Source organism: Python bivittatus, unplaced genomic scaffold (assembly GCF_059951505.1).
Source record: "Python bivittatus isolate LINGU-HERP-01145 unplaced genomic scaffold, Pbiv_v1 ctg000180_np1212, whole genome shotgun sequence".
In the NCBI taxonomy this organism is placed as follows: Eukaryota; Metazoa; Chordata; class Lepidosauria; order Squamata; family Pythonidae; genus Python; species Python bivittatus.
Window position 1 is genome coordinate 4,274,975 of NW_028277047.1, and position 15,698 is coordinate 4,290,672.

A 15,698-nucleotide genomic window follows, 5' to 3' on the forward strand; every position below is an offset into this window, starting at 1 on the left:
GCATGGAGAGGCTGTGTGCAGCGTGCAACGTGGATTTAATGAGCAAAGCAAGCGAGGCTGGGCACAAATACACACGAAGACCAGAGCAGCTCTTGAGTAGTTTTAATTTCTGGAGCATCATCACCTGAAAAAATACACAAGATAAAGACAGGCACATTTGTGAAGTGAAGAAGGATGGAAGACTGGAAGGAAAAGGGCGTTTTTCTCCTCCTGTTCATCTCTCCCTGCAGCTTACAGCCAAACTCTGGAAATCCAACAACGTTGAGTATCTTCAGCTGTGGGGCACAGATGCCTACAGTTCCATGAGATTTCAAATTCTGCTTTTTGCTGTATTATTTTTTCTGGGAAGGAACACTCCCTTCTCTTCTGCTCAGTGGTGGAACGTGTTGGATCGCAAATGGGTCCTGCCCAAGACGACGCCGTCAGAGGACGCTTGTGTTCCAAAATCATATCAAGTCTACGAAATGACAGCCATTCAACGATCTGTTTTTTCCCCAAAGAATACTGAGAAATGCCTTTCGTAAAGAGACTGATTTCTCCTGGCTGCAATTTCTTTTTGGAACTACACGGCCCAGAATTCCTTGGGGAGAGGCTGAGAGGGACCAAGGATTGAAACACACTTTTTTTCCCGTTGGGTAGATATACTCCTGAACCTGACAGCCAACGGAGGACAGGGTTGTGTGCGTGGGGAATTGATGGAGGGCATGCAAGAAAAGACCGAGCCAGTGCTCAGAGCTGGGGTGGGTGGAAGCAACACAAGTCTTCCAGGACGTTCAATTCCAGAAGTCTGGAAGAGGCCGCACAGCCATCACAGGCACATAGGTAGAGATGAGGCTTCCTCCAACCTTGAGGGTGCAGGAGGGTCTCATGGGGCCAGGAAAGAGTAGCCATTGTGCAGAGAGTGTAGTGGTATGTGGGAAAGAGGCGAAGAGATGCTGCCTAGGGAACAGTCAGATAAGAGGGAGCATAGCCCGCAACTGGATAATGGGTAGGGCAAGAGGCTCAGAAGGGACCCTTCCTAGTTTCTCAGGCTGTAAAGGAGATGGGGGGAGAATTGTATTTTCAGACTTGCAAGATTCTTTTAATGTAGCTTTACCATAAAATAGAATTAGCTCATCTGGTCGTGCTTCCTGTCTGGTCTACCTGGGAAGGCTGACAACAATCTTGCAAGTCTGAAAGTACAATTCTCCTGCCGTCTCCTTTACAGCCCGAGAAACTAGGGAGGGTCCCTTCTGAGTCTCTTTCTCCATCCATTATGCAGCTGCGGGCTAAGCCACCTCTTATCCGACCATTCTCTTGGCAGCGTCTCTTCGCCCCATCTCCCAAGGTCTTTCCCACTTACCATTACAGAGAGGGAACGCTGAGAACGTGGGGCACATCCCGGCCTCGGCCAGGAGCCGTGTTATCACTGCGAACAGGATGGGTACATGTTAGGGCATTTGCTCAGCACCTCGTGCAAACAAGAACACGGTCACTTAAGATTTCACTCCGCCAGAAGCGGGGAAAAGAATGGATGGATCGGCACCATGGATCAGAAAATCCCTCCGAGCCAAGTCCAGACCCACTCTTGTCTTTAGACCGATTCACCTTTGTCCCGGGTCCGGCTGAGAAGAATCATGGGCAATCCCATCGGCTCTCTGGGGTCAGCCCGGTGCCGTGCCCGCGGGCGCCATCGGCGGGGAAGCCGGGTGGAAGGGGGTCCCCCTTCACTGAGCGTGTCGGAGCTCTCGTCAATGAAAGCCAGATTTTCTCCCGCGTAGTCTATAGGCCGCAGGGAAATGGCAGGGTGGGTGTTCGGCTGAGCCACGTTTTGCAGGGGCACCGAGGAGACACCCGAGCCGAGCGGCGCTGCAGCTGGTGTTAGAGCTGGCTGTTGCAACAGGATTCCAGGCGGGGGCGAAGATAGGGGGTTTTCCCCTTGGGCCAAGATGGCTGAAGGCGACAACGGCTTCCCTTTCAAGGTGGCCACTCGGTGAAGCTTCTCCGGAAACCCCATGCTTGGGACACGCAGCTGGGACGCCACGTTGCCGGTCCAGGAGGCGGCGTGAGCCGTCAGGTCTCCCATCTGTGGAGAAAGCGTGAAAGTCAGGAGCCAAAGAGGCCTGACTCGGGCGCCTGCCAGATGTGCGGACTCCAATTCCCAGAATTCTCAGGGCTGGGCTTCCACATCATAAAAATAAAAATTAATAAAAATAAAAATGCTTGGGCTCCCACCCCAAATCGGAATCAGTTGTGGCCAAGCGAAGTTTGCACCCAACGGTTATCGGTTTGCAGCTGATGAGGCTTTGTCATGTAGGATCACCTTATTGCAATTGTATGGGGGGGTTTCCTAATTACTGTGCTGGGTAGAAACATCCAACTAGGTGCAAAATACAGCCTGGTTTGAACTTGGGTGTGTCTGTGTGCGTGTGTAAATAGTCACAGTCCAAACAACGGGAAGCAAGGCACAAATGATTTCCCCTTGTTCGGACCTTCTTGGATATATGTTTGATATGGATGTTACAAAACGCCACGTAGTAGCCCACATCTGCCCTCCAGATGGGCAGCACCACCACCGCCCCGATCCTCAGCCGGGGAGGATGGGGCTTGTAGTCCAAGCCGTCCCAAAGGGGCTTGGAAAAAACCAGAGCTGGCGTTTCTAAGTTCCTCGCTCCCTCGGAGAGCCCTTCCTGCCTGGTTGATTGGACCGTGTTGCACCCGCCCTTCAGGGTCAGCGTGAAAGGAACAGCTTTCAATTATGGGGGCTGATGAAGGAGGGAGCGTTGCACGAAATTAACACCATCTGCTTTTTTGGAGCGGCAGAACAGCCTGGTGTCAAATCTGGAGGATTCCCTCTTCTGTCTTTATGGCTGCAGCCAGCAGCAATGAGAAGTGTGTGTGCGCACGTGTGTGTGTAAATGCTGTAGCCAGCAAATTGCCAGCTGCCGTTTAAATTAATTCTTCCTTCTGCAAGATCTCTGGCAGATTAGGACTAATAGTCATGACCGTTAAGTGGGCTGAATGCTGCAATTAGAGCATAATCCAGTTTTCTCACCCAACCATCAATCCTTGGGTAGCTCGAAAGCAAAAAAGAAAAAATGACTGAAGATTCTCTATATTTCTATTCTTTCCCCGTGTTGTTGTGTTTTTTTAGGAAAGGGAAGGTTGGCTAAGGATTTTGCTGAATTTGGCCCGAAGAAGAAGTTTTGGCTGTTCATAAAACTATTGACTTCATATACATTTTAGACACATTGAGGGTTTTCTCCTTTCTGTTTATGGCCAACGGAACAATTGCAAACAGGGATTGCAATTGACCTTTTCTGGGACTTGCAGATCGAACTAGCATCCGGAGAGTTTCCAATTCTCCTGATTAAGATGAAGATGCTTAATGTGGCCGTTAAAACGTTTTCAAGGTTTTATGGGTTTTAATATCCCACTGAAGCTATTGTTTTAGGAGTGCAATCTTGGGGTTGATCCCAGAAATGTCCAGTTTCAAAAAGGAGCTGGTGATCAAGCTGATTTTCTGCCTACAGCCCTAGAGGAGAAAAAATTCGACTAGATGGGAAAATCTGGTTGGGTTATACGAACTAAAATCAGTTGGTTTATACTAAGTAAAATCAGCCTGGTTTTATACTAACTTCCTAGCTTAACCAGGATTAAAGATCCAAAAGGTGCATTTGGAAATAGGCAACGCTTGGTGGGTTTTAATCGTGGTCTGTTTGGAGAAAAGGTCACGTTGCGAGCAAACTTTACTCCTAACTGTCATGGTTACGCAAATCCAGCAGCCGGCTTCATGCACTAACCGAGTTTGTTGCTGTAATATTTTCCTGGCTAGAAGGGGGTGAGGATTTTGCATGCAACCCAATCGACTTCTTTTCTTCTTCGTTAAATGCCAGTTTTGAAACTCTCAAACGGGCTGGAAAGTTTTGGGGTGGTTGTGTGGAAGAGCTCCTCATCGGGAGTCAGAGAGTCATATTTTTTAGAAAAGATATTCAGCCGTGCTGAAAAAGCCCAGGTTTAAATAACTGGTTTTAAGTAAACCGTCGCTCGTGGCGTGCTCACCTCGGCTCTCGTGCGTCTGGACAGCGCCCGCAACCAGTTGCCAACCATGGTCAAGATGGAAGCGAAGTATGCCAGTCCCAGGAGGATCCAGACCACCACCAGCGGTTGGTACCAGAAATAATCGTTGCTTTTCGTGTCACCTGGCAGGTAGAATGCACTGGGAGCGGGAGGCTCGCAACCCTTGCCCTGCTCCTCCCAACCTGCCAGAAAGGGTCAACCTGTGGCCCCAACTAAATTCCCAGCATCTGTTGCTACCAGCCATGCTTGACGGGACAGGCTGGGAGAGATTTGGAAAGCGATACCTTGTCCCTCCCTCCCTCCCCGATGCTGAAAATTCAGAAAACTTAGCTAGAGAGGTCAGTTCTGGCTGGAAGCGATCAGACAGGGATGGGCGAGATGGGCTCGTTCTACCTGGCCTGCCGGTTTTTCATCCCCCAATTTTGTGAGTAACGTATGCAAGCTTAGGTGTAACACAGGTCTCTTCTTTAGGCTGGCTGTTTAAAAGAGAGCGAGCCGGAAGCAGGTTCCTATTAAGTCCGGCAAACCCCACCAGCTGCAAAACTCAGTGGAGAACATTAAACCAAGTTCTCCTTCCCCATGTAATCTATCTTGCAGTTCAGTTAAGGTAAGGCCTGAGCGAAGGTGGGACACGCAGGCCATTAATGAATAATAAAAAGATTCTTGTTTCAAACAGGAAGGAAAGGAAGAAAATGCAAATAAGGAAAAGAAAACCCTGGAAACAGAGTTCGTAGATTTCTAACACTCCGTTTCTGTCTTTTTAAATCTCCAGTAAGCCGCCTCTGAATTGCCAGCCTGAAGAAGTGCCCTATGTGACTCAGAAACTTTCTCATTGCCTACAGAACATGAAATCTAGCATGCATTTGTTTGTTTGGACCGATCGTGGCATCAACAGGGTTTGCATCGCAATCTTGGGTTACACATATTCGCCTCTATTGGAATCCTGGGTTTGTTCCACCGATTTTCGGCCCCCAGCCCCCAAGCAGGGCAGAATGCTGCAATTTCCGCGGCCCGCTTTGCAAGGCGGGTCTGTTCCGTCCTCCTGTCCTCACCTGCCACGTAGTCACCAAATCCAATCGTGGTCAGCGTGATGACCACGAAGTAGACACTTTCCAGGAAGGTCCAACCTTCGACGTGCTGGAAGATGAGGGTGGGCAGAGAGATGAAGAGGAGGCAGCCGATCAGAATGGAAAGTAACGCCGAGATGACCCGGATGATGGTGGCACTCACCTGCCACTTCTATGGAGGAAAACAGAATCCAAAAGGAGATGAGATGCAATTCCTACCAAGCCAGTTTCTGCCCAAACGGTCCGTCTAAACCCACTTCCTGCTTCCGACCGGCAGTTTGTAGGAAGTCATCGCTGAGTGGTGTCAACTCCTAAGGAACAGAAATAAAATTCTCTCCATGCAGGCCAAGTAAACGGCATTTGGCATAAAGCCGTCTCCTTCCAGGCAGCGGCTTTGCAGCACCCCTAAGCCACAGACACAGGGGAGAGAGTGATGGCTGGGGATTATGGAAATGGTAGCCCAACTTTTCTCCGAGGTGTCGCGCTTCCAAGGAGTCGCTGTTGAGAATGGATCGTTCCTGGACTGGAGGATAAAGATTAACGGAACTCACCAAGAAAATATCTTCCACTTTTCCAATGCCCTTCCGGAGGGACGATCCTAGATGGTCTCCAACTCCAGCAAGTAACATCCCAAAGAGAGGAATTCCCACCAGGGCGTAGAAGATGCAGAAGACCTGGCCGTATTTGGTCTTGGGAGAGATGTTCCCAAACCCTGTTGGGCCAGGCAGACAGAGCAGAGATGTCAGAAAGAGCGCGAAGGTGGGATGGAGCCTCCAGGTTCTAAGGCAGTCTACCTCAAGCCATGTCTGGACCTCAACCGCAACGAAGCATTATTGCAGTTGGGAAGCCAAACCCTTGCCCCTGTGGACGGTTGGGGAACTCTAACAGGGAATTTATTTGCCTTTATTTGGGGAGGGGGTAAGGGAGAGGCCCCCTTGGCCCACTTAAAAAGGGGCTTTTTCATTTCAGTTCCTGGGTTCGCCTCCTTTTTGGAGTTGGCACAACAGACTGAATCAGGCCCCAAGCCGGCCTGCTAAGCTATAAACAGCTAGACTAGCCGAGATGAACCCAAATCGCACCTTTCTGGTGGCGCGAATGGAACGGCTGGTTTTTACCTACTCCGGTTCAACCGGGGCGAACCCAGCCGCAGCGAGACCGGGCTTGAAACAAAGCTTTGCAAAGGGGGTGCAGAAAGCCGTCCCACCCCCACCCCCAGAGAAAAAGACCCACCCAAACCACGGCTCACTCCAATCGTCTTTGGAGGGGCTCCAGGATCAGCCCGTTCCTGCGCCCATTACACAGATGGTGAAACGGAGGCCACCAATTCATCAACTACCCGCTCCGTGTGCTTGTGGGATAAGCCCAACTTTCCAATCAACCCCTAGATACCAATAGTGGTGATAACGGTGCCGGCGAAGAAGAACGCACTGCCCATATCCCAGTGAGAGGCGTTGGCATTGCTAGAGTTGACTGCCGGATCCACGCCAGCTCCTGTAGCCTCGCTTACTTGCTAGGAGGAAGGACAGAAAGAAGAATTATGGACATTTCCATGCACTGCTACACAAGTTGTTTGCTTTTTTCCCACCATGTTTTTTTTTCCCAACTTCCTAGTTCAGCCAACAGCTGGTGGACTTCCAGGTGGTCTCCCATCCAAGTATTAATGAGGTTGGACTTTGTTTTGAGCTCAGCCAAGGTCAGCGGGAGGAGCATAAAATCCAAGTGGCGGGTCTTGCTGATGATTGACTGAGAAATTGACCTATGAAGAGAAGAACCCCAACTCTAGGCTGCGTTCCCACGGTTCTCTAAATCAGGGTTTCTCAACTTCAGCTGGTTTCGGATGGGTGGACTTCAACTCCCAAAATGACCCTGGGAGTTGACATCCACACATCTGAAAGGGGCTGAGGCTGAGGAACCCTGATCTAGACGCCAGGGGATTCTGGGAGTTGACGTCCACGTGTCGGAAAGGGGCGGAGGCTGAGAAACCCTGATCTAGACGCCAGGGGATTCTGGGAGTTGACATCCGTGCATCTGAAAGGGGTGGAGGCTGAAAAATCCTGATCTAGACGCCGGGGGATTCTGGGAGTTGATGTCCTCGTGTCGGAAAGGGGCAGAGGCTGAGATGCATGCGCTAGGCGATGGCTTGGCCCGTCCCCGCCCAGCCCGCTCGCCCTCCTCTCACCTGGATCAGCTCCTCCAGCTCCTCGGCCGCCACGCACTCGTGCAGCTTCAGGAACTGCTCCAGGTACGCCTGGATCTTCACCTGCTGGCTGACTTCATGGGGCTGCTCCAGCAGGCGGAAGATGAAGGCGCCCATCACCAGGTAGACCAGGACGATGGAGACGAGGGCCAAAACGGTCGTCCGGCGCATCACCGCACTGGGTCTCGCTGGCCGCCGGCTCAAGATGGATTCCTTGGACACGTAACAGACTATGGGCAGAGAGCCATGAGGGTCAACGGCTGGCGGATAACTCACTGCCAGAGGATGGGGAGAGAAGACGGGGTGAGCGCGCCGGGCAGGACTGCGTTCGGACAGCAGGCCAAGAGGCTGACCTCTGGAGAAAGCCAGGCCACGGCCTGGAGGACGACGGATCTAATCCGCAGGCTGCACGGAGCTCCCACGTTCAGGGGCACTCTATCTCTAAAACTCAAAAAGATGCCTCTGGTCCTCTCAACGCAAGCTCTTTCGGAGCACCTTCCAGGCCGAAACCTTTCCGCCTCTCGTGACCCCAGGCGGTTTTGTCATGGAACAGCGTTTATCCATCGCTGCCCTTTTCCTTTCAAGAGGACGATGGCTGAGCCCCTGGGCTTTGAAGACAAGGCCAGCTTCCTCTGTTTCGAGGACGCCCCCTGACCAACCCCTTGGAGCCTGAAAAAATATCCCTTTCCAGCTACGGACCCCAAACTCTTTGTACCAGTTACCCCCACGGACAATCAGAAAAGTAGGGATCCCCCCAATAATCCCCATCATCTTAAAATCATAGCATTGGGAGGGACCTAAGAGGTCATCAAGCCCACCCCCGTCCACTGCAGGACTCCACCAACTATCTAGCCTTGGTCTGAAAACCAGATGTTGCAGGCCCCACTCCGCAGAAGGTCCAGGAGGGGCTCAAGTGAAATTTTGCAAACTTCCCACTCAATTCTTGCACCCCTATTCATCCAACAATTTAGTCCTGGGGACTCGCTTGCTCCAGGTCAGCGTCCTCACCATCAACCTAAGAGAGGGCAAATGGGTCATTATTCACAGTCCTGCGCCTAAAGGGATTTCCAAATCAGGCCTGATTTCATGAATTAAAAAAAGAAACCTAAGGTGTAACATTCAAGATACACGTCCAGACTTGTTCTGTATCCTCCGTTCTCCTTGTGCCAAGTCTACGGAGAAGTCCCACTGAAAAATTAAACTTCTAAAAGGTGACCTACGCGCGGTTCCAACGTTGCAGAAAGGCAAAATAAACGTGGAAAAACGTTAGATCCTTTCAAACGGATTGTGGATTTTTCATCCGGAAAGGGACACAAAGTTTCCTTTCTTTGTTATGTCAGTTTGTGTTCTCTTAGGGTAAAACATGACGATAACGCAAAGATAAAAGGAAGCCTTCATGGTGAAGATATAGGATAAACCACCTAATTTAACTTTTTGCTGTGTGATGTCGTTTACAAACGGCCATTGCGGTAATTGTAGTTTTGCAACTACATTTGGGCTGAGAAATCTCCGCGCAAAAAGGAGAGAGACCAGAATTAGTAAATGGCGGAGCGTTAGAAAAATCAGAATTTTACAGCCCCCCCCTTGCGAAACTCTTAAGGCTCTTATTTCTCACCACAAAATCTTATGACTCAGTGATCCTTAGACGTGCAATTTAATTTTCAGAGCATCAAAACAAGCATCACGGGCTTGAACGCGCAAAGGGCCTTGGTGTGGCATCAACCCAGCCCGGGAATGTTAAAAGAGCAAAATCTTCTGCTGTATAACCGCCGTGCGCACACACACGTTGATGCAAACTTCCTTATTGGTGCATTTAAAAAAAAAAGCAAGAAGTAACTCTTGAAGCAACCTGGTTTGCAAAATGTGACTTTCTGCTTGCCGTTTACAGCAAAGCAACCCGTGGGGCTGACTTTCCCAGGGCTCACATCTAAGGTCTGTTTTACCCCACATTTGCAGCCCCCTCGAGGACCGGGCTGGGAGGAGAAGCCAGAATGAGCGTGGCCCCGAGTTCGAAACGCCAAGGACCACTTTCAGTGTTTGGAGACGGGGAGAAAAGCCCATTGGAGGGGGCACAAATGTTCAGAAGAAGAGATCTTGGATCTAGCCCGCCGCATTTTCCCCTAATATATCCCCCCTCCCCATCCACTAACCTCCAAGTTCGTGCTGGTTCGGAATCCGGGCGTAAAGCAAAGGGTGGGTTTTTTCCCCAGCGATGCTCAGGAGCAGCTTTGTGGTTGATGCGGAAGCTGACCGCCTTTGCCAGCAGAGTGGCGAGCAGGGAGGATTTTGTGGTATGGTGGGAGCATCGCCAGGCCCCCAAACGGAGACAGCCTCCAATCAACTGAAGAGGATTCAATTAAATGCCATCACAGAGCTCCGATACTTTGGCTCTGGACGAGTGGATAAAAGGCATCTCTAGTTCTCCCTCTGGAGAGGAGGATATCTTAAGCTCGGGGTTGGGCCTGGATTAAGCAGGCAGCAATTCAGCAGGGGCTTCTCTCCGAGAGCTGGGGGAGAAGGCCTGGCAGGCCCCAAGTGAAAAAGCTGGCTCCCCGCCCTCAAAACCCGCTTCAGTTCAGCCAGCTTCTGACTCCGACAGAACGCTTCAGCCAGAAGGAAAGTTCTGTTTAGAAGGGACAAAGGATGCTCCGGAAAGAGGGGCATCGACTTGTAAACCTGCCAGGGTTTCTTGGCTGAAGAAGCGTTCTGTGCAACCCGAAAGCTTGCTCAGTTGGGCGGCATTCAAGATTGGCATTCTCATGGACCTTGTAGAGGGTCATGGCTGGCTGGGGAATTCTGGGAGTTGAAGTCCAAACGTCTTCAAGTTGCCAAGGTTGAGAAACCCTGCTCTAGAGCTTTGGGATCATTAGGCCCGTGTTGGTCTTTTCCGTTCAGACAGCATTCCTGCTCACGGACCCTAATTTGGATCACCATCACTGGCACCAATCTACAAACAGGGGGCGTACAAGACCGCTCACTTGCTCCCATCTTGTGCCCTGTGCCATTCTGGCTACCCACAACCAGATTACACACGTATAAATTCTGCACGGAGGCTTTTTTCGTCTTCAGTCCTGCGCACACTCGTGCACACCGATTCCTCTCCCACAAACACGCCATCCGGATCGTGTTGTGGTCTCGTGGTGAAGGGGCTGGACCGGCATTGGGGGGAGCCAGTTCTAATTCCCTCTCAGCCACGGAAGCTCCCAGGATGAGTTTGGCCTACCTTGCAGGGTTGTCGTTGCAGGGGAAATTTGCAAAATGGGTTTTTAATATAGATAAGTGTAGATATTGGTATAGATAAGGTGAATTACCTTGGAAAGCTGGTGTGATATGAGGGTGACGTGTGGATTAGGAGTGGGGAAACGCAATTCAAGCTCCTTCTGGACCAGTCGTGCCCTCTCAGCTCAGCCTAACTCACAGGATGGGGCTCCTGCCTGAAAGGCCGGGTCCCAATCGAACCAAATTAAAAGTAAGTGTGCCACACTCAAACCAAGCAACACGATAGACCACTTCACACAACATACGTGCTCGGTTGGGCAAACACAGCCCGTGTGTGTTGCACTTTTCCCCTCTCTTTCCGAACACCCACAAGCTTGCACTACCTTTGTGCGTGTGAACACCCAGGCGAAGTTTTTGATTTCAAACCCACAGACCCCCTTACCCTGTTTTTCTCCTCTGGGGCTGCCCGACTTTTCAAAAAGCAAGTATTTACTTACGGACACGCGCACCTGCTCCGGCTTTTGTCCCTGACCCACTTGCCCCCACCTGCGCTTGCCCCCCTCCTGGTTGTGTACCCCACAATCTCTGTTTGACAAAGAACCGATGCGCCATGTGCTCTCGGACTGGCGTGTACCTCATTCTTTTTCACACCCGCTGGTGTTTTTCCCATCCTACCCATACCTGCATGCATACACACACACACACACACTCAGGTGTGCTATCCTATCCTGTTTTACACACACACACACACCAGCTGCTTCAGATCACCCACACCCTTGCTTTCCAACCCCCAAAGCCAACCCGGCGTGCAACCCCCTTGCGCAGTCACTCTTCCTGGGTGTGCACTTCTCCCCTGCCTCCTTGCACTTCTCCCCCCCCCCCACGGAGGAGAAAAACCGACAACAACAAAGCAGCCACACGCTTACCTGGGGGGGGGAAACCGAAAAACCCCAGAGGATCTGGTTGTGAGTAATGTCTCGCTCTCGCCCGGCTGCACATTTAATGCTGTTTCACCCTCGCCTCGTCGCCACAATCCCGCCTGGGGTCCCTACTCAGATGCTGCCCTCGCCCCCCCCCACCCCCGCCGAGATCACAGAGTAGCCCCCTTTCCCAAGAAACGAAGTGCTCTGGGAGAGGGCAGTGATGCCTAGTGTGTGGGGAGGGGCGGTGGGGACAGGCCGGGCACCCACCCCGCCTTTGGGTGTACAGTACTCACTCGCTCTGCTCGCAACGCCTGTTTTTGCTTCTGGCTCAGGCTGACGTGGGGCAGGTGAAGCCTCCTTTCTCTTCCTTCCCCCCCCACTCCCCCTTCAGCCGGTACCCGGCCCTCCTTGCCCATCACCCCCAGCCTGGCCAGCCCCCAGATCCAGCCCCACGGTGTGGAGGCGAGCGAGGCGTTGTGGGTTAACCCTTTGGGGGACGTGGAGCCAGGGATGACAAGGGAAAAACGGAGCAGAAATCCACGGAGCCACACCGTCGACGCGCCCGCCACGGGTCTCCCCCCAGGAAGAGCCGGGAGGCTTTTCCCACCCGCCTCCCCCAGCCAAAGACCAGGGATACGATTTTTTTTTTTTTAGGGGAGGGGGGAAAGGCTGGGAAAATAACATCATTGGTCGCAGAGTAATTTAGCTGGGAGAGAAAAGTAGTTTTTACCAGGGGATGCGCACAAACCTGGCGATGGGGGTGGCTGTTAATTATGGGGAAGCAGAAAATGTTAGGGAGGTGGAGAAGCAAAGGAGATCCAGGCTAATGATTCCGAAAGGGTCAGATCAGTCTCTGGGCAACAGAAAGGTACCTTGGGAAAAAAGGGGGGAAGGAAAATGAGGATCTGTTCACACAATCCACTTCACCCCTTTAGGGAATCCCTAAGTCAGCCAAACAAGCTGGATTTTCAAGAAGAGGGAGGGAGGGAGGGAGGGAGGGAAGGAAGGAAGGAAGGAAGGAAGGAAGGAAGGAAGGAAGGAAGGAAGGAAGGAAGGAAGGAAGGAAGGAAGGAAGGAAGGAAGGAAGGAAGGAAGGAAGGAAAGAAAAAAGGGAGGGAGGGAGGGAAGGAAGGAAGGAACTCAAGGTTAGTCTCCACCTAGCTTAACCCCTCATCCACATTTGATTGCTGGATTTTGCATAGCTTCGGTGTGATAGCTGGGAGCATGTGGCAATTTGGAGAAGAGACCTCCCCTCCCTTTTTGGAGAGCAACTCAGTTACACCATGGTTTTATTCACCTTGCTGAAACATGACCGGTTTTAACCATGGTTTGCCAAACAAGCTATAGTGGTTGTTGCCAAACAAGCTATGGTGGCTTAGTGTGCACATCCCATTGCTCTGAAATGAGATCTACACATCACGTAGGTTAAAGGTGAGGGTGGAAATGTGTGGCCCTGTAAATGCTGGGAACTACAACTCCCAGCAGGCTTTGCCACTGGCTAAGCAAGTCGGGGCCAGTAACCACCAATTCCTCACTGGTGCAGTTGATAGATCCCATCTTCACAATCTGAGAATTTCTTCTTTGCCCCCTAGCCTGCAGGCACCGGAGTTCCTGGAAATTACTGGGCATCCCTCACATGGCATTCCTCAATTGATACCATGTATGGTTCTTTTCTATGTGCACACCACACTTCCCGTGTTTGCGCACGCCCTGCATTCAACAGCTATAAATGTACCTGCCCAGATTCATACCTGCCTGACCAGAATGAGTTTGGGAACAAAAAGGAATTTGGCAGAGACTTGGAATTTTTGACTAGTCCTAGTTATGGTTGGGAAGGAGGGAAGGGAAGGGAAGGGAAGGGAAGGGAAGGGAAGGGAAGGGAAGGGAAGGGAAGGGAAGGGAAGGGAAGGGAAGGGAAGGGAAGGGAAGGGAAGGGAAGGGGGGGAGAGAGAGAGAGAGAGAGAGAGAGAGAGAGAGAGAGAGAGAGAGAAAGAAAGAAAGAAAGAAAGAAAGAAAGAAAGAAAGAAAGAAAGAAAGAAAGAAAGAGACAGACAGACAGACAGACAGACAGACAGACAGACAAGCAGAGGAAGGAAGGAAGGAAGGAAGGAAGGAAGGAAGGAAGGAAGGAAGGAAGGAAGGAAGGAAGGAAGGAAGGAAGGAAGGAAGGAAGGAGATAGAGGGGGAGGAAGGGAGGAAGGAAGAAACACAGACAGACAGACAGACAGACAGACAAGCAGAGGGAGGGAGGGAGGAAGGAAGAAACACAGACAGACAGACAGACAGACAGACAAGCAGAGGGAGGGAGGGAGGAAGGAAGGAGCTTGAAAGAAAGAAAAAAAACAAATGTAATGAGCTCAAAAACTCGAAAACAGCCAGACTTGGCTGTTCAATCATAATGGCATCGAAAGATTCTCCGATGATGTGCGAGAGATGGCAAAATCTGGAACAGAAGACCCTCCGCCTTTTCCTCCCATATATTCTCCCCAAAACCCATCTTACCAACCAGACCCCCGTCCCAACCACACCGAGATGGCTTGCGTTATCCGGTTCAGATGGGAGTCAGTCGAAACCAGGGAGGATTACAGCCACGTTTGGAGCAGAAGAAGAAACCAGCCTTCATGAGTAAAACCGGTGGCAGTCGTTACCCTGGAAAAAGTCCCTGCCCCAAAGAACATACAGCCGAACACTTGATCCAGGAGAAACAAGGATGGGGTGAGCACAAGTGATGGGCTTTGGTCTGGTTGCAAAAGCACACCTCCAAAAAACTTTGGGGCTCCCCAAAGAAGCCCCCCAAAACTTCCAAGGAATCTAGTGATCCCCTAGATCAGTGTTTCTCAAGCTTGGCAGCTTTCAGAGGGGTGGACTTCAACTCCCAGAATTCCCCAGCTGGCTGGGGAATTCTGGGAGTTGAAGTCCACCCCTCTGAAAGCTGCCAAGCTTGAGAAACACTGCCCTAGATATTCCACCCAGTTGTAAACTCAGAACGGTAGCGCAAAGCTACCATTTGGGGTCATCAAAGCCACCTTCCCAGAGCTGAAGGCCAGTCCCCGGCCCCTCGGTTGGGGTCTGGAATATCCTGGCTCCCTTGAACCAGGGCCCCCCTCTTCTGGGCAGCTTCAGGAACTACACAACGGGAGGGGGAAAAATATCTCTCATAAAAGCAAAGGACCGATTACATTTTGCCTCGACAACCTTCCTCCAGATCCAGCCACTTCCTTTCAAATCATTCTTTTCCCCAAGGCGGTAAAGCTTTGGGCCTTCCTTGAATCAGGGTCCTTCTTCGGCCCTGCCAGATGTACTGCCCTCCATGAGGACTAGCTTCCTGACATTTGATCCCTCCTTTCAACACTTAAAAAAAGCAAAAATCTTTGCATAGTCTCTCCTCCTCCTGTCTACAAACCTTGCTTCTTTGCCTTGGGCGAACAGACGGATTCATGAAGATCGAGTGTGTTTTCACTCTTTTTCACGGTGGCCCGTCTCCCACCGCCCCAGATTTCTGCGAAGGGCCTAGCTTTCCTACAAGGGTCGGATAAGAGAGTTTCAGCTTCAAACCTTGAATTGCTGTTTGATCCATTAACCCATCGGTGCAAACCCGTTTACCCTCTGCAACCACATTGCACATCCCGACAGCCTGGTTTTGTCGCACGCAGCCCTGAATCATGGCTTGCACTAACCGTCCTTTACAACCTGCAGCCAAGTCGGGCAGTAACCGAATTTGGCACTGGCCAGATTTGGCATGCACGGGTTTTCTAACTGCAGAGATTTTGCTCGGATTTTATTATCTGAAAGGATGACATGCTAGAGGGGACTAAGAGTTGCTTACCAGCTGGGAAGGACCGGACTGCTGTGTCACCTCGGTAAAATAAATTAAAAAAAAATCTCCTTCCTTCCTCTGAATGTGAGAACCAGACTTCAGCAAGTGAGCTGTCTGCATTTTAATTGATTAATCAAATTTCATTCAGCTGCATCTGAGTAAGATTGGCTCAGTGTTAAAGAGAAAAAAAAAACCCACAGATGTGGAGATGGCCTCGAAACAATGGTCTCTTGATCTCATCATCTTCCGGCAAGCCTGGAACATGAATGACCTACCTCGCAGGGTTGTTTGCTGAGATAAACGAGGTAATTGCCAATCCTGTATTGCATCAGGGCAGTAATGGGGGCACCCTTGGGACCCCTGAAGAACCACTTGGAGAAAACCTATTTATGAGGTTGCGAAGAGTCACCACCGAG

At 51.0% G+C, this 15,698-nt stretch overlaps 1 protein-coding gene across 1 annotated transcript; it reads right to left on the reverse strand.

Moving 5' to 3' along the window:
• Positions 1–1,360: 1,360 nt before the first annotated feature.
• KCNK4 (potassium two pore domain channel subfamily K member 4) lies at positions 1,361–7,509 on the reverse strand. The gene is made up of 6 exons (XM_007434377.2): positions 7,306–7,509; positions 6,516–6,636; positions 5,678–5,838; positions 5,112–5,298; positions 4,042–4,181; positions 1,361–2,065 (listed from the first exon to the last, which is right to left on the reverse strand). The coding sequence occupies exons 1-6, from the start codon at positions 7,492–7,494 to the stop codon at positions 1,574–1,576; spliced, it is 1,290 nt and encodes a 429-aa protein (XP_007434439.2). The 5' UTR covers positions 7,495–7,509; the 3' UTR covers positions 1,361–1,573.
• Positions 7,510–15,698: the final 8,189 nt, after the last annotated feature.